Source organism: Bacillus rossius, chromosome 7 (assembly GCF_032445375.1).
Source record: "Bacillus rossius redtenbacheri isolate Brsri chromosome 7, Brsri_v3, whole genome shotgun sequence".
NCBI lineage: Eukaryota > Metazoa > Arthropoda > Insecta > Phasmatodea > Bacillidae > Bacillus > Bacillus rossius.
In genome coordinates, this window is record NC_086335.1 from 65,040,093 (window position 1) to 65,065,179 (window position 25,087).

The 25,087-nt window shown below is 34.5% G+C and overlaps 1 protein-coding gene across 1 annotated transcript in view; it reads left to right on the forward strand.

Annotated features, from left to right (window-relative positions):
- The first annotated feature begins 10,931 nt into the window (after positions 1–10,931).
- The window catches only part of LOC134534224 (histone deacetylase complex subunit SAP130-like), a 44,285-nt gene continuing 30,129 nt past the window's right edge, over positions 10,932–25,087 (forward strand). Inside the window, exons 1-5 of the mRNA XM_063372496.1 lie at positions 10,932–11,336; positions 15,103–15,228; positions 19,130–19,250; positions 21,027–21,158; positions 22,135–22,243. Of these exons, the coding sequence (XP_063228566.1) occupies positions 15,130–15,228; positions 19,130–19,250; positions 21,027–21,158; positions 22,135–22,243 (461 nt within the window). The 5' untranslated portion in view covers positions 10,932–11,336; positions 15,103–15,129. The remainder of the gene's footprint in view (positions 11,337–15,102; positions 15,229–19,129; positions 19,251–21,026; positions 21,159–22,134; positions 22,244–25,087) is intronic.

Here is a 25,087-nt window from a genome sequence, read left to right on the forward strand (position 1 = left end):
AGTCGTCTGTGGTCTGGCCTCTTCGAAAAAGTCGGAAAAGAACCATAACGGAAAACTGCCAGCATTGCTCTCGAAGTAGTGTATAGAATACTCGGTAGATAGCGCTGTCAACCCTCTAGCTGTTTCTCAGGTTAACTTCAAAGTTTACAGATAGCGCTTCTGACGATGATAGTTGCAATAACAAATCGCGGACGAAAAGAAAGAAATGTTTCCAAAAATTTACTATAGGGAGCAGCACTGTATTATTATTACGACAATTAAAAAAAAATACATATGGTAGTTTTCCGTCGTCCGCCTTCGTCAAAACATGAGGAAACGTACCATAATGGAAGACTGCCATAACAAAAATGGACCAAGGGGAATTCTGCCAACATTTTTAATACATTCCACGGAAAGAGTAAAACGGCCTTACTCATAAAATCGTAATGTAACTAGCTTCATAGAATTTACATTTGTGCACACTGAAATAATTGAAGTAATTGTAGATCATTATTTAATGATTGCAAATCCAAACCAAATATTCAATGTTTTCATTATTAGGGTGATAGATCACAAAAATCTCAAATAGTAAGGTTGTTAATGTCCTTATTAAATTAAAGTCTACAAAATGTATATTTAAGATGCTGAAATTCGAGGGAAATATTTTTGTGTAGTGTAATTTGTTGGCACAGGTCAAGCAGCACAGGCGCTCTAGGGGAGACATAGGCTCGTACATCGAATGTTGATGGGTTTGCAAGATTTGCAGTCTTTCAAAAATACTCTGCTAAAATTTAAGTTTTATTTTCTATTACGAAATAAAATATATTACTATGCGTAGCATATAATTCTGCTTCTTTAAAACTGTCAGATCAAATTGAAATTCAGTTTTTTGTGCCTTACGACACTTATAAACGAAATATGACACCACATACATTTAAAAATAGGTACCATATAAGCACATAGAATAACAACCAAAAACACATGACATACAACGATACATATCAATAACTTTACGACAAAACACGAAACAACACAACACACAGATAGACAAACATTGATAAAGTTCATAGTAACTAATTGGTTACTTTGGTTTTCACAAGAATTTAAACAGAAACTAAAATGGTGTTTACAAAATAAATATGTAGATTATAAAAGTTTTTTTTACAAATGAATGTTTCTAGATTATTCAAACAGAGTTATATATTTTTTTTTACAAATTTTATAGTTACTAATGGTGTATAAGTGTCACTAATTCTATAATTGCAAGTTGAAAATCTTAATCCAAACCGAGATATTATGTCTGAAGCATCAAAAATGGTAATAAAACGTATATAGTAAAATGTGTATCGCTGATTGAACGTCTAGTAAATAGAAAATGCAAATTAATTTTATATAGGAATGTAGCATATTAAAAAGGAATTTTAAAGCCTTTCAAGAACAAAGTATTGATGCAGAGAATGTTATAAATTTAATAAGACCAAAGATCTTCAAGTGCAAATTTATCTACATGTTGGTGAAAAATAAAAACTTGCATCCCCTATAACTCGAAGGTATGAAAAGTGGGCACCACGTTTAATGTCATTTATTACTATGTGATAATTCTAATGAATTGAATTAGTTTTTTTACTAAATGTTATACAATAAATGCTATCGTAATTCAGAGACGTTTGTTAACTTGAAAACCAGATCTGGACAGCTGAAATATCTTGCTGAATAGTTTCACAAACATATATTTTTATCAGCATATATCATTTCTTAAATATTAAATAGTTGTTGAGATAAACTACTACTTTGCGGAACACCTAATAACATTAAATTGCATTTGCAAATTTGACCGCAAAGCGTATATTTGTAAGATAATTAAAACAATTATATACCACGCATTTCTTGACGAGGCCTAAAGAGATTGGGTTGGAAAGTACTGTATATGTTGAAGACGATCTTCCTGATTGAAAACTACGTGGTTTTTCAGAAATAATATTTTTAGGAATAAAATTCATGTGCCTAAAATAATTTTTTCGTACAAAAAGTCTAAAATAATCCATAACAAAGGTATGTAACTGTCAATAATACTTCAAGAAAATATATACCGATAAATTGTTGAACACACAACATCGGTATACAAAAACTCACTGACTGATACACATTTAATTCAAATATGTTATGTACAAAAGCAAATTTTTTTAATGTTGGAATGATAATGCTACAATAACTAAAAACTAGAACGCTACAAAACTACAAAAAAAATATTTTTGCAAAACTCCGTTCCCCCGGAGAAACCCCCGGAATGGCCACCGCATGGGGAGCCCAGGAAAAGAAACGGGCTCCCCATTTGGAAGCCACCTGGAAGGTTTTTTTCTGTTCCACCCACCGTTTCTTTGGTAGCCTGACTTGTTACAAGGGATTGTATTCCTACCAGAGAAAATGCCACCATTTCGTCTGGGCAATCCGCCTTGGAGGAGCCGGGGCGCGAACCCGGGTCCTACAAGTCACAAGGCAGGCGCTCTACCCCAGAACCAGAGTGGTAGAGCGGATACTTGCAGTCTTCTTAACACTGACATGATGTTATTCCACGAGGTTACTGTAGTTTCGTGTGTCCTTAACACATGCAGTAAAATCTAACCTCGGTAACGAACAAATTTATGTGTTCTTATGTTTTTCGTTCAGCATGAATTACATATGTAATTTCATAACAGTGAAATATAATTTGTACTTATAACTAGTTGATTTTCTGCAAACAAACTTACAGTCCCGCAGTACAATAATTATATAGAACTACCTATAGACTAGTAAAAAATATGTAAAGAGCTTGCACTGTCGATGGTAAAGTTATTTTGAAATAAATTTTAGATATTAAAAGAGTGTGTTTAGTTAAAATATGCATGTGCTTACAAGCATGAAGTTATTGTATAAACATTTTATTTATTTGATTTTAAAGCCACAGAAAAGTTAACCTTGTTATATCACTTTTGGCTTCTTTTTGTTTTGTTTTACCGTGCTTAATATGCGCAGCTAATATTGGAAAGCTATTCAAACAACTGTTTGCAAATAGAAATTTTCAAAATCTTCAATTAAGTACTAAATCAGTGATAGTGTTGGAGATGTCAAATTAAAAAATACATTTCATACTGACATCGTCGGAATTTTAGATAATGATAGTACTGACCTTAAATCGATCAGTTTTTGAAGACAAAGAATTTATGTGACACTAGTTTTGTGAGATTTGATTTATAAATATTCACATTATTTGAATACAGCTACATTTTATTTGAACTTGCAGTACTCCTGAGTACAGAATTCTTGGTAATAGCTTATCTCAGGGTTAAGCAGGAGCATAAATGTTTTATTTCATACAATTAAACCCTCAGAAACGTAATTAAATCATCGAGATTATTAAACATGAACTTCTTTGAGTACACAAATACAGAAAGTTTTTATTTAATATTTGTGCACATCGCAGTGACATCGCTATTTATATATTTGTAATTTTAATTGTAGCAAAAATTGAAATTCAGTGTTTTTATTTTGGATGTGTAATATTTCTACGTATAATAGTATATAACATGTATTATGTGTTAACTGTTACAGTATCAAAAGTTCATTTAATGATTGTGTACGTTTATTTTCGTCCAAAAAATATTTTGTACAAAAAAATATCCTATAGCAAGAGATTTCACTTTCCTTATAATTTTGTTGTTTTAAATTAATATGTTCGAATTTTCCTTCAGTTCAACAACTTAAGTAGATATAATAATTTCGTTATGAAATTAAATTCTCTATACATACTACACTTGATATTTTGAGATTATTACAAAATAATATTTAATTTTATTTTAATTTTTTTTCGGCAAACGTACGGGTTTCAAATACCAAATAAATACTTTAATTTTTTTTAATGGTTCTTGCAATTGGGGAGATTGTCTATATATATAATTTAGGACATACACCATTGCTGATTATAATGAATGTCATAAGAAACCTCAATATCAGACAAGAAAGATAAATGTGCTAACATACAGAAAACAAGCGAAACTCAAGGTACATCAAAACATTTAAACCATAGACAGAAAATTACGTAGAAAGAAATGGTAAAAAAAAAAAAAAAAAAAAAAAAAACGACGGACACAGGGTGGGCTAACAACGACGAAAAATAGTTTGGAAAACTCACAGAATTGATTTTTCAGTACTTTTACAAAAGATTCTTTTGGAAAACAGTTGACAAGGTCTTGTTTGCAATACTAAAAGAAAAATATAACTTTGTACACCACATAGCTTCGGCAATTTTCTTTTAACCATGGTAAAGATAATCGATCAAATATTCAACAATTTGGGTTTTACTATGCTTAATATGCGCAGTTAATACTGGCAAGCTATTCAAACAAGGGTTTTAAAATAACTTTAAAATTATTTATGTTCCATTTACAAAGAAAATTTACGGTGCACAACGGCAAATAGAATAACCCAACAATGAAACGTAACAGATAAAAAAAAAAAAAAAAAACTACGGCTATACAGAGACGCACAGGTGAATCCAGCGAGGTTACAAAACAGTGACGACAGCACAGACGAACACCGCAAGCAACAGTTGAGCGACAAAACAGATATTTTGAAAACCACAACGATGGTAGCACAGAATGACACAGTATGTTTTCCCCAAGACAACAGTTGCGACGTTTCGGGAACTATTCCCTTCTTAAGGCACAAACAGACTGAGGTTTCTCATGACATACAGTTTAATGAGTAATGGAAACGGATCGCGAACCTGCAAGATATTTACGTTTCACTACCGCATCACAATGCATGGTAACGTAAACAATTTCACGGTTACGAAAAATAAATTTAATTTAATAATTATGTACGCACGTCAAAAATTATTTTTTTAAATACGGTTGAAGAGAATAAATTTAATAAAATTTAAAGATATATATACTCAGTATTCAATATTAATATAAACATGTGTATAATAGTAAATATTTAATTTAATAAAATAATCGAGATAAATTCTAATTAGTAATAAATATCAATAAATATGTTCCAATGCTCCAAGTACTCCAACAGCATTTGGTTCCAACTGAATTCAATTTCATTTTAATTCAACTTTCTCCGATTGCTGGAATGACTTTATTGTTACTCTCCATTTTGTTAGTAATTCATGATGATTTTTACTTCTTTAAGCTAGAAGTAGTATTTTGAGAACTCAGTCTTAGTTAGAAATCAGATTCTAGTGAAATAAAAACAATCTCATCTAAAATACGAAACATAATTTTTTTTTTTCAATTGTATTCACATGCAAGTAAAACAAGTCATTATTGTATGAAGCCAGCTTCCCTCAATAATTCTTTGAGTATTGTGGTTAATTCGTTAGGATACGAATAGTTTCCTGCTCTAAACGAAGTAATCAGTAGTCTCAGACGATCTACTATTATGTTAGGATCTTCCCATGATGTGTAATTGATATCTTCTGCTGCTGTCATCTTCCTTGCATGTTTATTATAAATATTTTTAAGATCATTATCGTCCCATTGTTCATCGTGAGCTTTATAAGAATAATTTATTTTATCACAATGTTTACATCGTTTTTGGTCTCAGGAATTCTAAGCTATGCCAGTTATAAGTTGTGTGTGACTAAGTTGTGATAATTTAAGTTATGACTTTCTAATTTGTGTTTCGGGGTTGTGTGTTTCTAAGTTATGATCGTTCTAACTTATGAGAGTTCCAAGTTATGTGGTTTTATTCAAAAATTCTAAGTTAAGACTGTTTTAAGTTGTGAATTCCTAAGTTAAGCGGGGGTCCCGGTGCTGAAACGTGGTCGAAGCCTGTCTCGCTCGGGACATGCGCCCGTCTTGCAGGGAAAGGAGGCGCGCAGAACGATCCCCTGGCAGGTTTCCGGTCCGGCGGTTACCCCCCGCGTGACGTCACGCGGCGCAGCTCGGCGGCTGCGGGCGCTGCGATAAGCGGCCCGCGCGAGCTGACGTCACGGGGTGCCGTCGCAACCTGGGGCGCCCAGAACGAGGCTCAGGGAGGGGCCGAATTATTTTAGTTTATTTGGAATTGAAATACCGAACAGTAGAGCTTGGTGTGGTCTTAATTAGCTTGCTGCTCTATTTAACAGCGGGTTGGAAAGCTGAATAATACTTTTGTAGTTCTTATTTAGTCGTGTGCATTTGATTTCTGGTTCAAAAACGTCATATTATACATATATAGCACTTTAGTATTATTGGGAAACTATGATTAGGAAAATCAGAAATTATTCAAGTTTAAGGGGGGGGGGGGGTGCTGCTATCCTCCGCCCCCCCCTCAGGATCCGCCAATGCTAGGGTTCAGTTACACGATACAGCGAACTGCTTCAGGTCAAACACCCCGGTATGCCTCCCTCAATTTGTTTTTGTAATTTTTCTGAAGTAGTACACATATTGTAGCGGGAACTTGCGCTCTCTGTAGACGAGCCCGACGAATGATCCAATACTTTCATTAACTGAAATGTAAATGGTATTGGTTATTTTTGATTATGCCAGGCAGTTTAACCAGCACGCCACACCCATCTATTGTGCGTACGTAAATTCCGCTATAGAATAAATAAAATAATAAATCTGTCTAGGTGATAGCGTCAAATGGTAATTTTATTTTAGCCTTTAGAGAGTGTAAGTGTTCCATAGTATGATTAACTGCAAACAGACGTAAAGTAACGCATCAATTTAAAAGTTGGCACTCGCATTTGGTATAATAAACCACACACGTGATCTTACCTCTAGTCAATAAGAAAACAAATACAGTATATTCAATCTTATAACATGCAGTGTATTCAAATTAACTTGATTTTCGTGTGAATTCATAACTTCAGAAAGTTATTACAATCTTTTGATGTTTTACGCTTAGGATAGTAACTGTAAAGTGCACAATATTCATCAGGTTTTTGACGTAACATTTATGGTACGAAGTGAGCAAACCTCAATACGAGCCAGTAAGTTATGATGCTATACATAAGCGACATGAATCTGTTTCTGCAAATATTGAACACGCACAAGTCGTCGGCTACCAGTAGCGGATCCAGGGGGGTGGGGGGGGGGGAAGGGCTAAGGGGCTCAAGCCCCCTCCAAAGGCATCTGGGTCCACTACTGTTTTAGTGTTTGCCTTGATAAAGCCTAGCCTCAGCTGGGTCAAGCCCCTCCCAAACCAAAATCCTGGATCCGCCACTGTCGGCTACCAGCTACTAAAGTGACGGCAGGGATTATCTTCGGCGGTGTCTGGACCTATGGTTAGACCTCTCGATGGCTGAAATGTCGATGGGTAGCTGAAACCGCTAACTGCCGGTAATGAGATGTGTTACTGGAGCGAAGTGAGATATCCGCGATTTCCATGGCGTCTGAAAATCCTGTAGTTCGGAAAGAACTCTTGGAAACAGGCTCTATACTTCATCGTCGTCGTGTTTTGCTATTCAACGATAGCGACCGACGCGGTAGGAATACAGGGGACGTCGTAACATCACTAATCTGATGCATAAAAAAATCAGATAGTCCTAATCCTTGAACTTCCTGAAGAGCTCCAACTATTGACGCGGTCGACGCAATGCTTCTCGCGTGGGCTCCGAGGATTCGGCAAGCCGCTCGCACAGAGAAACGTATTGCTTTCTTAATTCCCACTTCTATACCCTCATTGTTCTCAGGGGCGTAGCCAGGGGGGGGGGGGGGGTTAGTTTTTCAAACCCCCCCCCCCCCCAGCCCGAAATATTTAATTAATTTCTAATTTATCACTCAAACAAATTTCATATTAAAATTAATAAAATTCAAACCATTACAATATTTAAATTTAAGAACAGAAAACTGCTAAAATAGCACTATTTTACACCTTAAAATCCAAATTTTCCCGCACGCTTTAGTACGGGGGGGGGGGGGGGGGGGGGGGGGGGGCATGCTTCTTAACACCCCCCATACCCAAATCCTGGCTACGCCTCTGATTGTTCTAAAATCGAAAATTCTCTAACTTAGCTTTTTGTGACAACCAAGGAACAAGAAAGCTATGAGAAGTAGCCTACTACAGACTGAAATTAATAAAACCTTTGTAATAAGAAAGAAAAGGGGGGGGGGGGGAGGGGAACTTAAATATGCGTTTGGTGCATGGATGTTCTAAAACGGAATAATAACTTAAGGAAATATGTAATTGAAAAACAGAAATTAAATATTACCAAGGTCAAACTCTGGGTGGAATGAAATGACTCATAATGAAGTTGCCCTATTCACCATTTCGTAATTACTAACATAAGAATTTACTCAATTAAAATATAAATAAATTTAAAAAATAATTAATTTACCACGAAAATAAAGACTAAACGGACAGCCTTTTTACAATATCCAAAGCCTCTTTCTCTATCTCTCTATATATGTCCCTCTATAAGTCTCACTATATTTATATCTCTATGTATATAAATCTCTCTATACCTCTCTAACTTTCTCTATTTATCTCTCTCTCTCTCTATCTATCTCTCTCTCTCTCTCTCTCTCTCTCTCTATATATATATATATAGATATATATATATAGATATATATATATATATATATATATAGTTAGGTAATTGGAGAGATATGGATAGACATATATATATATATATATATATATATATATATATATATATATATATATATATATATGTATCTATGTTTGAATGTTTCTATCTATACCTCGATCTACTTTCATCTAGATATCTCTATACCTCTATCTCTATGTCTATAATTTTCTATCTATATCTTTATCTTTACAAAACAGAAGACGAACACACAAACAATAATTTGTAAATATATTTTTACCTATCTATATTTTTACCTATCTATATTTTTATCTATCTTTTCGCCTGTCACAGGTGAGACATACACATAGGTATATAAAAACACGCGTATATTTTAATGCGACATTGTGTCAATATTTCAAAGCAACTAGAGAATAACTTTCTGAGATTTAAGATTTGACAACTCAGCTACTGGGACGATCGTATTACGAGATAGTTTATAAATACTTATATACACACATTATTTCGAACTTTGATAGCTCGGACGTCTGGATTGGAAAACAAGACCTTTAACCGCATGACCATTGACACATTTACCAGGCCGAGAATTAAATATGGTATAAGTATAGCAATAAAAAAACACACATTTCGGACTTGTATTTTCTTTTTTCGTTTGAAGGATTAATAGCATCACTTGCTAGAGGATGTTGTCGCCATCTTTATTTTCAATACTGCCTACCAGTAGCGCTAGTAAACACACATCGTCAGGTAGCGTCATAACATCCGCTATCTTGTCAACAGCCTTGGCCGCCATCGTGTAAATATGTAATTTTTAAGCCTGAAATTCGAAAAAATTTCCAAAATAAAAAAAATTCACTTGTTAAATTAATGATGGATTCAATCGATTATTGTCCTTGTTTCGATACTTGATCGATGCAAAAAATTTAATTTCAGTTCAAATATTTATTTAAATTTAATATTGGAGTGACAGGTTCAAGAAATAAAAAAAATTATTTCATAATTCTTGCAAGTACAAAAAAAGGAAATTATTGCATTATTCTATTTATATAGTCTTTTTAGGAGGCGAAGCGAATCCTTTGCATGCCATATGCCATATGTTCTCAGGCCAGTCATACATGACAGTGCCGACCTCCGTAGCGCAGTCATATGCACACCGGCTTGCGGTGCGAGGGGTTCTGGGTTCGAGTCCCAGTTTGTTCATTTACATACAGAGATTTGATTGCTACGATATGATAACGATTCGAATAAGGACACGTTACCCTATGACCGTGGGCTTCAGGCTGTAGGCCACTATCAACTAAAAAAAAAAAATACATGACAGTGGATTCAGTACACACGCACATAATCGGCGGCCAGGCTAATCCAGTCGGTGGCCAGGAACCTCCAATTGGTGGTTATGCACATCCAGTCTGTAGCCAGACACGCCTTGATGTAAGCTATTAATGTCAAGTTGGTGTCCATGCACATCGATCGGTTGGCCAGGCACTCACGTCCAGACTGTTGGTCAGGCTAACACGACCATTTGGTGGCAAGGTACACACAGTCAGTGTCCAGAAACACACATCCAGTAGGTAGCCAGGCATGTCTATTCAGTAGGCAGGCACATAATCGGCGGCCAAGTACATTCAGTTTGTGGCCGAACCAGTAGTATCACTAGTACCACCCACGGTTTTGTCATCCAAACCACAGATGTTGGATCTAGTGACAGCAGTAAATAAATTTAGTAGATATTAATTTGAAAAGTTTTGACAATTAAAGTTGTGGGGATGAATCGAGCGAAAGCCAAATTACAAGTTTTACAAATCATTTAATTTAATTTTTCCTCTATATCTTTGTAGTAATTACAAAAAAATATATATTAGTTGCATTTATTTAATAAAATCAATAACCCCAAAAAGTTCTGTGCTTTTAAAAAAAATTATAGCATTAAAAAAATGCTATGAGAAAAATAATTGTTTCATCCATTATGATGTCGCTTTTTTTTAACTGTTTAAACTAAATGTCATAAATCACTATACTATTTTCTGTTTACATAACCAGTTAAAATGTTAGTGTGATTTTTTAAAATATTCATCTTTAATATGTTTTGCTTCAGTTTTGGAAAAATACATTTCAAATAATTATCAACATTGTTTTTCGAAAAGTCCCAATAGCTAGTGTGCAAATCAGTGTTTGTAGTTTTAAGAACTCAGTTAGGAACCTTCCTTTTTGAAGGGAAATTTCTTCCTGACATATTTTGTTTAATTTAAGGTGAAATGAATTTTAACTTATAATATTAAAAACTCAAATTTATTACTATTTTAATGGTAGTATTTTAGGAAAAAAAAGTTAAAAATCTGAAAGATGATACTTATTTGCGCTTATTTTATATATACCAACGACGCCTCTTTGATATAAATGGTGTATAAAGAAATGTTGGCTACATGTTTATAATTGGTTGTGGAACGAACGAAAGAGGTGGCAGACGCTCAAAAAGTTGAATTAACAGATAATTATGTGAGCATTTGAATACGTGTAGTGTGACGAGAATTTCATATAATTTTTATAACGTATTGTGTAATGTGATGATGTGGCGCCAAGAATATAATTTTCAAAGTTTTTTTTTGCCATCAATTCGAATGTAGGTATGATTAACTATAAGATTTTTCATTAGTCCTCCAAATTGAGAACAAGCGTGTTTATTTTAACGTTTTAGTATATTTATTCAGAATTTTATTACATTTTAAAATTTATTGCAAACAAATTGACGTGTAAGGACGCGTGTGCCAGGTGTTGAACCGCTTGTGGCTTTTCAAAGAAGCTGACGTTTGTAATCGTGCGTTCAAGATGCTGACAGGTACGGAATAATTTTGTACATTCGCATTGTTTCGTAAGAAATATTAGTTACCGGTGTTTTGTATATGTTCAGTGCATGTTAAAATAGTACTTGAGGTTACTTATATACGTATTTTTAGTGCATGTTATTGGTAGAACTTTGTTTTGCATACTTATAAGTAGCTGGTTTTGATAGACAATACATTTTCCTTCACAGCTGCATGGTGGTAATAATGCTACTAGTATTAGTCATAAATTATTAGTTGTAGCTTGAGAAGGAATAAAAAAAGGGGTGGTTTATGATGGTATTGACCTGAAAGTTGATAAGGCTGGAAATAATTTACCAGAATTTTAATGCAAGTGAAACACTTTTCGTTCGTGAAACTGAAAGTTCTGTATCACGTATCCAAGTTGATCCCTTGATCCTGTCAGCGTGATATACATTTTGATCCTGTGATACATTATGCTTGCGGTTTTAATATAGTACGTTGAAAGATCGTGAACATAACAAAAACTTGTGATACAACAATGAATAATAATCATAAATGGAATACAAAATATATTTTACTTTTTATTCAACATAATCATAATTACTTCAATATGGAATTTGCTGCCTTTTCAATTAACATTTGACGTCGGCTGATTTTGACTTGTTTTCTGTATTTTTGTGCAGTCATCTTTCTTTGTCTGTTTTTCGGGTTTCCTCAATGACATGCGGTACAAACTATCAATAGTGTATGTCCAAAATAGTGATTTAAATTTCTGTTTGAAGTTAAGATAAAGTAAAAAAGTTCAAAGGGGTCTTGGAGGGTGTTGGCTTTCTTCAGGAAATAAAATTAACTGATATCAACATTTAATTGCTGCGTATATGTGGAGTGTAGCAGCTTTTTCGTAAGAGACACTTATATAAACAAATACCAATTTTTTTTAGTATAGTATAGTATAGTAGTTTTATTGTCCAAGTCGACTGCAAAAATATACAATTATATTGTACATGTAGTATAGGACTCGTCAAGAATATATTAAACATTATGAATACACATTTAAGTACAATCATATACACATAAACAAAAATAATAGTAAAAAACAAATAATGTACAACATATAATAATAATAATAATAATAATAATAATAATAATAATACATTTTTAACATAGTTTTGCTTCCATAAAATCATTAATAGAATAAAAACTGAATTCCAACAACAAATCTTTGACAATTTAGAAATATTTATTATTTGTAATTTCCATGCAATGCATTGTGTTCTAGTTAGTATTTATCTATTGATTTATGAAATCCAAAAATTTTGCAGTATACTCCTTGTAAAACAAGGGGTTAATTATTTCAGATACAAAAATTAATGTTTTGGTGAGAATTATTTTTTCTGATGAAAATTATTTATGCCACAGTCACAGAATTTTTGAATAATTTTTTATTGATGAGAGTATAGTTAAACATTTTTGCACTATAAAACTGGTTTATTTTGGTACTAATGTTTCCCAATTGTATAGTTTTTTGTTGCTAATGAATAACATTTTTTTTTTTACATTTTGTTTCAAATTAATGCCACTCTACTTCAAAAGTGTTATGCTGAAAAAAAAGAAGAAAAAAAAGGAATAGTGGTATGCCAAGGCGGGTCAAGTATTGCTTACGATACCGGATTTCTGATTGGTTGAGTAAAACGGAGGGGAAATTAATGATGTCATATTAGCAGGGCATAGAGGTACAAAAAAGAGTTTGGATGTAATAAGAAAATTGGTAGAACTGGAAGGCAATGTTGTGATTGTAGTGTGTAGGTAATGGAAGTTACTGAGTTGGTATAACTGGAGGTTATTGTTTTGTTAGCGCAATCATTTGTTTGTGATGTCAGCGGTGGTTTAAACATGAGTGATCATGAGGTGAGTAAAAATCTTAAGTTTGATTAATGGAAGATCTCAAAATGTATAAAAAAAGGTCATAAAAAAGTGTGAGTAAATTGTTAATAAACAATGTTGGCATTGGTTCGAAGAGAAAAAAAATGGAGACTTAATTACATCCAAAAAGAGGTAAGTCTAATGATGGACCAGTATAACATGTGATAGAAGTCTGTTACGCTATTGGTATGTTACATTTTAACGCGATAAGCGGGGGCAAATGTGGGTTACGGCGAAAAGTTGCTGTTGGTGCAATATTTTTTGCGTATTTCATTGTAGTATATTATGGGTTTAGAGTGTCGTATAGAAGAATGAAAATCTTGAAAAGTGTAGTTTGGTTTTAGATTCTGGCATTACATTATGTGAAATAGAGACATTTTGAAATAAATATTCTTGGTATCGAGAAGTAGACTACAGTCCCAACTGGTCTAGTCAATTTTGCGATACCAGTATTTAAACTTGTGAAAGAGAAATGTTTTGACATAATATTTTCTCGGTGTCTTGAAGTAGAATACAGTGACACTCGGTCTAGTGTATTATGTGTACCGGTAAATAAAATTATTTTGAGAAAGTCTAGACGTTTCGAGATAATAATTTATTGGTATCGTGGAGTAGACTATAGTCCCACCCGGTATAGTCTATTTTGTGTTACCAGTAATTTATTCCTCAAAATTTACAACTTTTTCGCAACTTTTATTTTTCAAAAGCATGAACTTTTGTAATAAATAGAGCACAGTGTTATATTTAACGATATCGCCTTAAGTTGTAACGTCTACAAACATAATTTGGTTTGATAATATAATAAAATATTGGTATCGCAAAATAGGAACTTACAGCATGAGGGATTATAATCTAGTTTGCGATACCGAAAAAGCATAGTACATATTGAAACAATGAAATACATGAAAAATAGTGTGTTTATTGTCCCCCCACCCCAAACCTCCATATTTCCGCGCTTCTCCTGTAAGAATGCAAGGGTGGTAATGACGTAAGCGACGCTATCTTGGAAATGTTATCGGTACGTTATGGAATCGTAAACAAGACTACTTCCCCCTAGGATTGTTCCAGGGAGTATGGTGAAGAATTCAAAGAACTGTTTAATAAAAAATGATACATGTACATTTTATTTTAAAATAAGAAAATTAAGTATTTAATGATATTTAATGCAAATTTGGTAATCAATATTTACAGTGCAGTTACACAGTTACTACTTGAAACCAATTTGTAAATAAAAAAAAAGTATCATCACAGGTTTTTAAAGAATATGCCTAATGGAAGTAACTGAAGAATGTATTTTAAGACAGTGTTCACGTTTTATTTATAATGAATTATAACAGTTTTTCCACAATTCAGTTACTTCTTATCCCCACTAAAAAGAAAGTTATGTGTATTCACAAATTTTTTTAATTTTCCTTTTGTTTTTTTGTGCTATCAAAATTAAAGCACAGAAATCCCCAACTGATGTGTTTGGCCATGGACAACTCACTATTAATTTTTTCAGCTATCTTTGTGTAGATTGTCTTCTGTACTGGCTATATGATAGATTAATGGTTATTAGATTTTGATAAATTCAATTTCTTTACTATTTACTTACTGGTTTTAAAACTGTAGGTATGTCAAATTTATATTACTTGATTATAAATATTTGTTCATTTAGTTGTTATTGATTAGGTTTTACTGTTTTTTTTTTTTTTAAAAATGCACGCTGTACTACATTAAATTGCTCAGCATGCTAAGGACATTTTGTGATGTTAGTTTGAACTTTTTACGGTAATGTTTGTTTTTGTATCGATGATAGGTTATAACGGCGGTTCATCGCAGCGTTGTTTGAAATCGGAATGGTGCAGAGAGTTCTGTGTGTGGTGGTTGACGCAGGCGCGGGGCGTCTCGGCCGGCAGCGGCATGAGCTCCGTCGCTGAGGACAAGGAGAGCGTCGGGAGACGGCCCGCGGACCCGGCGGCGAAGGCCGCCGACATGTCGAGGCCGAGCCAGGGCCAGAACGTGAGTCTCAGTGGGTTGTTGCCAGGCTTCTGCCGATCCCGGCTCTTTTTTTTTTGTGAGGATAGAATTTTAAATCTAATATTAAACCGTTCGGGAATATCAAACATGTTTCGAATCAAATTTTAGTATTTTTTTTTTTTTTTGACACTTCACGGGATTTCCAGGAAAATGAATCCTAAATACAACAAAATAGAAAAGAGAGAAATGAACATGAAACTATGATGGAGAAGTAGAAAATGAAATAAAATAAAGAAATCTGACCATGCATTTTCGTAAACTAGTAAAATTATAAGTTTGAAAGTTGTTCCAACTGATTATGTACATAAAAATAGAGTTTTAATAAAAATTTATCATGGATTATTTGTTACATATGTTTATATGTTACAGAAAAAAATCCAAATTTCTCAATAAATCATTTTAACTTCATACATGGTTCTTTTTTTTTAATTAGGTTTTTTGTGAATGATATCAAATTATTCAGGAATATCAAATATGAATACAGTAATCTTCCCAAGATAAAACAGTTTGAGATGTTTCGGGAACTGAGATCTGTTCCATGTCATCAGGCACAAACATACAGTGGCCACCCAACCGTGAATATCGGGAAACCCTGAATAAGTTGGGAATTTTATTTGGTGCCTGGAAAACAGTTATAAACCAGAATTTTTGAAAGTCATGGGAATTATTTGTTTGTCTAGCTTAGTTGGAAATTGACATGTCGTGCCTACATACTGCATCACTTATACCATTTTTGAGCGCTGTTAACTGGCGAACCTCAGCAGCATATCTGGGGAACGCAACACGTGCTCTTGAAACGACTTGTTAAGTTCAAGAGTTCTGCGCAAGTCCGTTACTAAAATGTACGCTACAGTAGGCCACAGTGCTGTTCTTCGCACATCAATTTAATTCACAGTGAACCATGAAAAGAGACGTGTTTAATAGTTTATTATTATATTTTAATGAAACTAAGAACACAATGTTTATCATCAACACAAAATTCATTGTGCCGGGTTTTGCAACTCTGTGACAGACCTCCTTACCACTCCGAAAAACAACCACGCATTTCACGAATTTATATTCCCAAAACTTATGCTGTTATGCCACACGGGAGTTAGATGTGTGTGAATAGTATGTTACCCTTAAATTAATACTATGGGTTGCCTACGATTAGCTGAAGGGGGAGGAAGTCTCAACTCAATTTATTTTCTTGTTTACCGTTAAATTAAATAATAATAATAATAAACAGAAGTCATGACAAAAAACTAACAACTTGATTTGTCACAAGACTGGAGCCCCTATTGCAGAATAAAACCTAAAAATAATAAAAAAATAATGTTGAACATGGTAGAAACTAGACTAGTGGATGGTGCCATAGTTTTTTTTTTTATTATTATTAAATATCTTAATAAATGAATCTTTCAAGGGCTACCGTAAGAAAAGAACATATATGTTTACTAAGGTTTTACTATTACAATAATTTTCAGGATACATTTGTTCTACGCCAGTATTAAGGTAGATGTACCAGTAGTCGTCATGCTAAGAAGAGTTTTATAAAAAAAAAATTGTGTACATAACCTTGTAGGTGTATTACTGCCCCTACATGTTTGTTTTTAACCTCAAACTTTACTCTACAATGCTATCCAACACTCTTCGATAAACACAAATTATTTTTGTAGATTTATAATTTAGAAAAAAGTGTGATTTCGAGCCAGTAGTCGTCATGCAAATTTTCGTGTTTGCCAGTGTTCGTCACATGTTTGTGCCAGTAGTCGTCATGTGCGATTTCGGCTGCATTAGTTTTAATTCATGGATCCAGAATGATAGTATTGTACTATTTGGGCTTCAAATTTTATTTGGTACTATATTTTAAACATCAAAATGGCATTTCATAAAGATCGTTCAGTAATATAATGAATAATCCTCATTAAATTTTGAATTTACTTACAGCACTCACGGAACAAAGAGGGACAGCACATAGAGCTGTAGCAAACCGAATGTATTCGTTACTGAGTAACGGGTGTGCCGTCTAGTAACGAGTAACGAAACGTTACACACGGCTGCATTTTGTTACTCACATTTCTCGTATATTTTACGCATGCGCGCGCATATTCAATGAATTTACGATACAAAGAACGATGTTTGTTTATTAATAAAGTATAATTTGGAAATTCCTCGTCTAAGTTTTTTTACTGTTTATTAAAGGTATTATATGTGTAGACAAAGTTTGAGATTGTAACAGAAACAACGTAACAAAGTATTTTTTTACAAATTAGAAATATGTATGTTTTTGTTTTTCACTATCGCGTATTTTCACGTTTTTTTTGTTCTTATCTTAAAAGAGATATATTAAAGCCGCTCTAATGAGATTTAATTGTTTCTTGGTTAACAAAAACTGTTTAATTATCAAATATTGTTAATTGTTTATATTCTATTTATTATTATTTACGCGACGTCATACTGTACGCGTACGCAATACGACTCAATTCGTTGCTGCAACATAACATAGCATGTTATGCGGTATCACAAGTAAAATATAAAAATGAATCAGGGCCCGCCCATCTTCCTACCCAAGGGCGATTTGCCTTTGTGTTTATCGGACAATGTGTTCCTTGGCACACTATTTTTTTCCGCTGCTCATTTTATACTCATACCATTCGCTACATCTTTAAGAGCAGCTTCCATGGCTGACTCTTCATACAACAGTATTTTCCGTTTTGGCATTTTGCCCTGTAATTAAAGAACGAGACACATTACAATGTTTAGTTTACTTATTAATGTCAAAATATATATCGAATGACCCCTAAATTAATGTAAACAACAATGCCTACACAATTTCTGCAATCAATAAAGTAAAGTAATTTCCGACCCAGAAGTCGTCATACACATGCATCGGAAGTCGTCATAGGTGACGACTACTGGATCTGATCATAATAACGTACTTTATCTATTAACAACTAAGAACCAATATTATTTAAGAACTTTAGGGTGTAACTTAGCACAACTTTAAATAAAATATTAAATGCACCAGTGCTCGTCAGGTATGACGAACACTAGCAATACAAGGTTTTTATTGATCCAGTTTTCGTCACCCTAACTAAATCATACAAAGAAAACGAATTTTTTTCAATAAACACTTTCACCTCTTCAAGAACATTTAACTAACACATTCAGCATAAAACATCACGAATAAACATGAAAAATTACAGAATTAGAAGTAAAAATGTGCACTAACGTCCTTAGTGTTTTAGTATAGGAATTCCCCTATTTATCTTCACTGCTCTACGAACTTTTGATGCACGGACTTTTTTTAATTGAAAATAGTGTTTGTTCCGAAAACTATTGTGGTAATTTCAGCTAGAACGTCGACCAAATTTTTGTCAATATTTAAGTTGGCGATATATTGAGCTACTTCTCTATTATTTACATTTGAAGTTGCTAGTGACGACCATTGGAGCAGTGACGAGTACCGGTGCACTTACCTTAATAATTTTTAGTGAATAGTAAAAAAAAAAATAGAATCGACAAGTTGGGAGGTACTTTGAAAACTCAAAATTCATAATGTGCAGATTGTTGTAATTGAAAGGTTCTCTATGAAGAATTTACAGCGAGGAACCTGTTTTTGTAGCGCTCCGTTACCAGTAATACTGGTGAGAATTTTAATTGATTTGTCAGTTATTATTTTATTGTTTTAAATTGTTTACATCCCTGCAACTGCTGAAAGTAGTTTGTAAGTTGTGCCCTTATGGCTTGCAGTATTATTATTATACCAATGCTGTCTGTTGTAATTCCGGCCTGTCTCATAAAAGAATGGTGTAGTGGTTGAACACTGTCCCCTCCTTCGCCGCTGGAAGGGCCGGCCGGCCGCAGCGTGAGCATGTGGAGCGTGTGTCTCGTGTCGCAGCCCCAGCCCCAGCCCCAGCCCCAGCTGGCCCACCTGCGGGTCGCCAGGACCCAGACGGTGGGTCTCTCCGTCAGCAGCCAGACTGCCGTGTCCACGTACTCCCAGACCATGCTGAAGCAGGGTAGGTGCAGCTCACACTTCTGCCTGGCGTGACCCCGGCTTCCCCGTTGCCCAGTTGGTCGGATCGCTCGCCTACGACTCCGGGAGTTCGAGGCTCGGTCCCTAGAGGGCTCAGCCTGGCAGACATTGTCCACTTATTCCGTCAGCGATCCATTCTCATGTTGCATGTTCTCTTATTACCTCGATGTCAACGGGACAAGCCGTAGTTCATTCATTGGCTCGGGTAAAGATAAGTAGTTCCATTCCCTAATTTCCTATGTAAAGTGTTTTTTTTTCTTCAATTGGTGACTCTGAAATCTGATTTTTTTTCCTGTGTACTATGTATATTACAGCATAATTAACATGTGCAATTTATAAAATTTTCATTTATAGCTGATTGTATTAAGTCCAACCAGGTCTGTGTTCAATGTGTGTGGCTGCAAACTAATGAAGTGACTATTTCTCCGCACGTTGGTTGTAACCTTTTACACATGAATGAAACAAACAAGTTTATTATGTAGAAACAGTTTTAGCACGTGGTTTGGTATGTAAAAATAATGAACAGTTTTTTTTTTTATGTATAAACCTCTTAGCTCTTAGTATACCACATTTGTTAGGAGTAATTTTGTGAAAAAGCAACGGAAATGCAGGACAAGGGTGCTGCATCTGCTCAGACGTCTGAAACCTTGAAAAGATGACACACACACGTGTAGCAACATAAACCAGCATGTTGTCGCTTCGGTAAACATTAGAGTACAAACCAAATGTATTGGTGTGCCAAATGAAACTTTATGATAGTTAAAATTCCCTGGAATATATTTGGTAAACTAAAATAGTCATAGTATAAAATAATCCCCATTTTTTAATTACCAAAATATTCTGACTTTACAATGATTGTAATACATTATTCTTACTGTTTTCCAGTGGTCTTGGTAGCATGGCAGTAATATGTGCGCTTTGTAAGAATGTTGTACGAGGTTCAGCGCAATAAGGTTAAGGTTGGTTAGTAGGAAGTGTGTACCGTCTGATTTCAGTCGTTAAGCAAAAACAAATACACAAACATAAACTCAGTGTTTGTGTTTAAAAGTGTTTCCCGTAATATTTTGGAGTATTAACGGTTTAAAGAATTTTAACAAGATTGGAAGTATTTTAATATAATTCCTTGTCGAAAATCAAGTTGTAGCCATAACTGTTGGACTGCAATTATTAGTTGATAAATACTTTAAAGATAGTGCCACGTCGTCTAACACAAATTATTCTGGCTAATAAATTAAATGTATTTTTAAAATTTCTATTTTGTAATTAAACTTCACAAAATGTATTCCAGGATAGTTTCACTGCCAAAAAGTTTATTTCGCACACAAAAAACATGGATCCACCATCTTGAAGAATTTGGGTCTTGGCTATAGCAGTTTCGGCATGCATGCACGTTAGAATTTCAACCAGTCAGATTTGCCGTTGTGTAATGTGCACTTATTTTTCATTGTTTTTCTGGTGCATACTAAAATTTCACCCTCTACGCACCTAAAGAAGTATAAGCTCAAAAATGATAGTACAGTCGTGTTAAAACATAATTATGGTTTGGTTTTAAAAAGGGGAATAATTTTTACAGTTGTCCCTAAAATGAATACTAGTTTATTTGCAACATAAGAACACATGAATTTACTCGTTACCGAGGTCAGATGTTTACACATCACTGGCAAATACTGAAATACTCACAATATTTTTTTCCAGTATGTATGTGGATTTGTATTGCTATAGATGTGAAAAAGCTAAACTGTGTGTTCTGTCTCGCCAGTAAGTGTCTCCCGAGGCACGCTGCCAATGCCCTCTCCCGTGGGGTCGCCTCTCACCATCAGGTCTCCTCTCGTGGCGCAGACGACCGTCTCGACAGCTACCCACGTCTCCACCACCTATCATGTTCCTAGAGGTGAGTATTTTTTTCTACGACTTATTGGCAGTAGAAACATGTTACAGCATTGATTTTACAATTTCCTAGGTCTGTATGTAATCCATAGAGCCACGATTTTTTCCCGCACGCGAAATAAAACCATATTGAGTGTTAACACCACCAAAACGCGGAAAATAGATTACGTACCATATGAACACGAACTACATAACAATAACATCGCCAGTTAAATGACAAATTCTTGTTTGTCATTTCTTGGAACAACTATGTATTTTTGTAGGTGTTAGAAACACACTTACTTTTGTAATATATAAATCTAACAGAAGACTTTAATATTTCATACTTTTTACACAGATAATATTTTTTTCGTTTTTGGTTATATACACACGTTAGAAAAACAGTGCCGCCATTATGCGAAGATTGTAAATAGGCACCGTTAGCCAACACGACGCAAACGTAATAATTTTCCGCGTGCGTGTTTTATAACGTGATTTAAAAGACCGGAAAAAATTTATCGTTTTCTGACTAAATAAGTGTACCGCAGCACCAGAAACTTTAAAATCTTGATGAAGTGCAGCACGCTTCGCATGTGTTAAGAAAAAAAGAATATTAATGTTTCGTGTATTGGCATGATGCATCAAACAACATTATTTTTGTAAACATAATAAAAATGCATTTTACAGCATCCGTGACGTATTTACTGTGCTGCAACATAAATTGAGTTATATTCTCATTACATTTTAAAACTTTTTACGTTTGTTAAGTTTCTGTGGATTTTTTTTTTCTGCATCGCTGTCTTAGGAAAAGGTTAGCAACATTGTGTAACAAACCAAAAAATGCCTAAAAATAAACCAACAATGGCTGCACGTGCAGCATGATAGCCATCACACCAGTGTTTCACTTGTGATTGATAAGTGTTCACGAATGTAAAATATTGCTATCTGCTGCGAGAAAGTTTTGGTGTCGATGAAAAGACCTTGCGAAATGTTTGTTTTAGGAGCAGCGGCGGTCGCCAACATTGCGGCCCCTCGCTCGGCCGTGGCGACGCCCATCGTGAGAGCTGCTGCACCAACTCTGCAGACGACCGGCGTGTCTGTGACTCCCAGGTTGGTAGCACTGAACTGTCTGCGCATCAGTTAATTTTTTTTTTTAAAAGTTAAAACTTCTATGGGAAGGTTTGGGTAGGGGATTAAATTCATGTAAGTCGTCATCGACGTGGTCACGTGACATGTTAATGATAACACTATATCTGTTCCTATTAGTATAACTTAATATATTAATATTCTCATATAGATATATAGCTTGAATAACGAAGAAAACTGAGTCTTTGTAGCAATATAACCTAAAAATTAAGAATATTATTATTTATTTTTTTAATACCTACAATTGAATCAGGAATTTGCAAAAGGTACAAAGTCCACTTTTTAGCGAAAATGAGTTATAACCATGAAAATGATCTATGAAGTAAGGGCTATCTGTTCAGCAGGAAAAGGTCCAAAGTCCAATACATTAAGCACAGTTAAATGCACTATGAATTTTTAGGGAATTTGCAAAAGGTCTCATGTCCTGGACATGGCACCTTTTGAAAATGAAAAGTATATGTCGTGGACTTGATACTTTTTTTCAAATGAAATATTTGTGAGGTTCCTTCATAGAGATAATATTTTATGGAGTGGTAACAGCATTATATACAAATAAGCAAAATATGTTTATGATTTCTTGTTATGTAAGCTTCACTCTATATAGTAAAACCTCTATGGTTGTAGGAACAACAGTTGGCAACAGTGGCATTTTATCGTAATTATTTTGTTTACATTTAGTTAACATTGTTTTGTTTTCTGAATGGAACACATACAGTCGAAAATGGATAGCAACTGTACTAAGAAACGAAAAGGTGTAAGAAATGATGATAGTTATAAGCGAAATATGATAAAAAAGGCAAAAATAAAGGGTTTGCCTCACACAAACCATGCAGGAAAAGAAATTCGTGCCAGACAAACGGGATCCCAATGCAAGTAAGTGAACCTTTCAGTACATAAACATAAAAATGCAATCATACCCAACATAACCTACGTGTAAAGATATTAACATTATATTATTGTATAAACCTAAAACATCGTGTTTATTCGACATTTTTGTGTGTGCTATTGTAAGATTATTAATTTGTTCTAATAAAATATGTTATGTTTCTTACAGCTGCAAGAAACGGTGCTTTGGACATTTTACTGAGTACCAGCAAATTGATGTGATCCAAAGGATAAATGGCTACGACACAAAGAATGAGCAAGATATTTACCTCCAAGGATTAATCCAATCAGTACCTATTCAGCGGAGGCGACCCCGAAGTGGTGAGGGCTCAACAAAGGCAAATTCTTTCATTTATAATGTAGTATGTGATTCTGAAAGGATCAAAGTTTGCCGCAATGCTTTTATTGCCTTACATGGTATTACGGCAAAACGCGTACGCCGTTTATGTACATTACTTTCACAAGGTAAAATCCCAAAAGAAAAACGTGGAAAACATAGAAATGGAAGAGAAATAGCAGGTGAAGAGCTGAGAAAAATCCACGAACATATTGAATCCTTTCCGGTACATGAGTCTCATTACTCGTCTAGAGATGTATTTTATTTAGATGCTAGGCTCAATGTAACCAAAATGTATGGTATGTTTAAAGAACAGAATCCAACTTCTAAAGTCTCTTACAAATACTACACAAAATATTTCAGAGACAACTTTTCCCTTTCATTCGGCCAACCGCAAGTAGATACGTGTTCGAAATGTGAACAACTGTCAGCCAAATTAAAGAATCCACATCTGACGGCTGGTATGAAGGGTGTTGCGGAGACTGAGAAACTAGTGCATCTTAGGAAAGCAAACAAATTTCACCATCAAATGAAACTTGTTACAGAAATGTGTGCGAAAGATGACAGTATTGCAGGAATAGTTATTGATTTCATGCAAAATGTACCACTGCCACATATTCCTGTTCAAGAAATATTTTATTTGCGCCAATTTTGGGTTTTTGTATGCAACATTCACGATCTGAGGACTGGGAAGTCAGTGTTTTATATTTATCACGAAGGCCAAGCACACAAAGGACCAAACGAGGTGTGTTCATTCATTCTCGATTATATTGTTAGAGAACTACATGTATTCTCAGACGGCTGCCCTGGTCAAAACCGAAATAATACAGTTTCACGGTTCATGATGGCTTTAACTGATACAGGCAGATTTCAGAACATCCACCAGTACTTTCCACAGCGTGGACATTCATACCTGCCATGCGACAGGAATTTTGCAGTTGTTAAAAGAGCTATCAAACACATTGATAGAATTTATACTCCTAAAGAGTATGTAGAAATCATTGTCAGCTCTTCCGCCAAAAACAACTTTGAAGTGAAAATGGTTGACTCGTACGATATCCTAGATTTTAAGGGATGGTGGCCTTCGTGTTATAAAAGAACAGCTACCTCGTTAGAAACATCCAAACGAGAAGTACCAAGAGATCGAAAGGAACACTTCACTATTTCCAAATATTATGACTGTACATACACATCAGATGCAAAAGGTACTGTAAGTGTGAGCGAACATATTAATGGACTTATTCGGCATACGTTTTACCTAAGCCTCCCATACAAAAATGACATCCCTACACTACCAACAAGACACGCATATCCAGAAGGACATGTTGCAATCAGGAAGGAAAAACTCCTCGATATTGCGAAATGTAAGCAGTACGTTACAGTAAGTGAAGAAGCTATAGCATTTTATGAAGATGTGCTTCGTTTGCCAGTCACAATGGACAATCACTAAGTGCTACCTACTGTTTCCAGAACTAATATCATTCATTGCTAACATGTGTTTTCAATTATTATATCTCTTAAATACATAGAGTAACATTTTTGTTTCATTTTCAGAAGTGATGCCAGTGACAGTTTAGGGTTATATT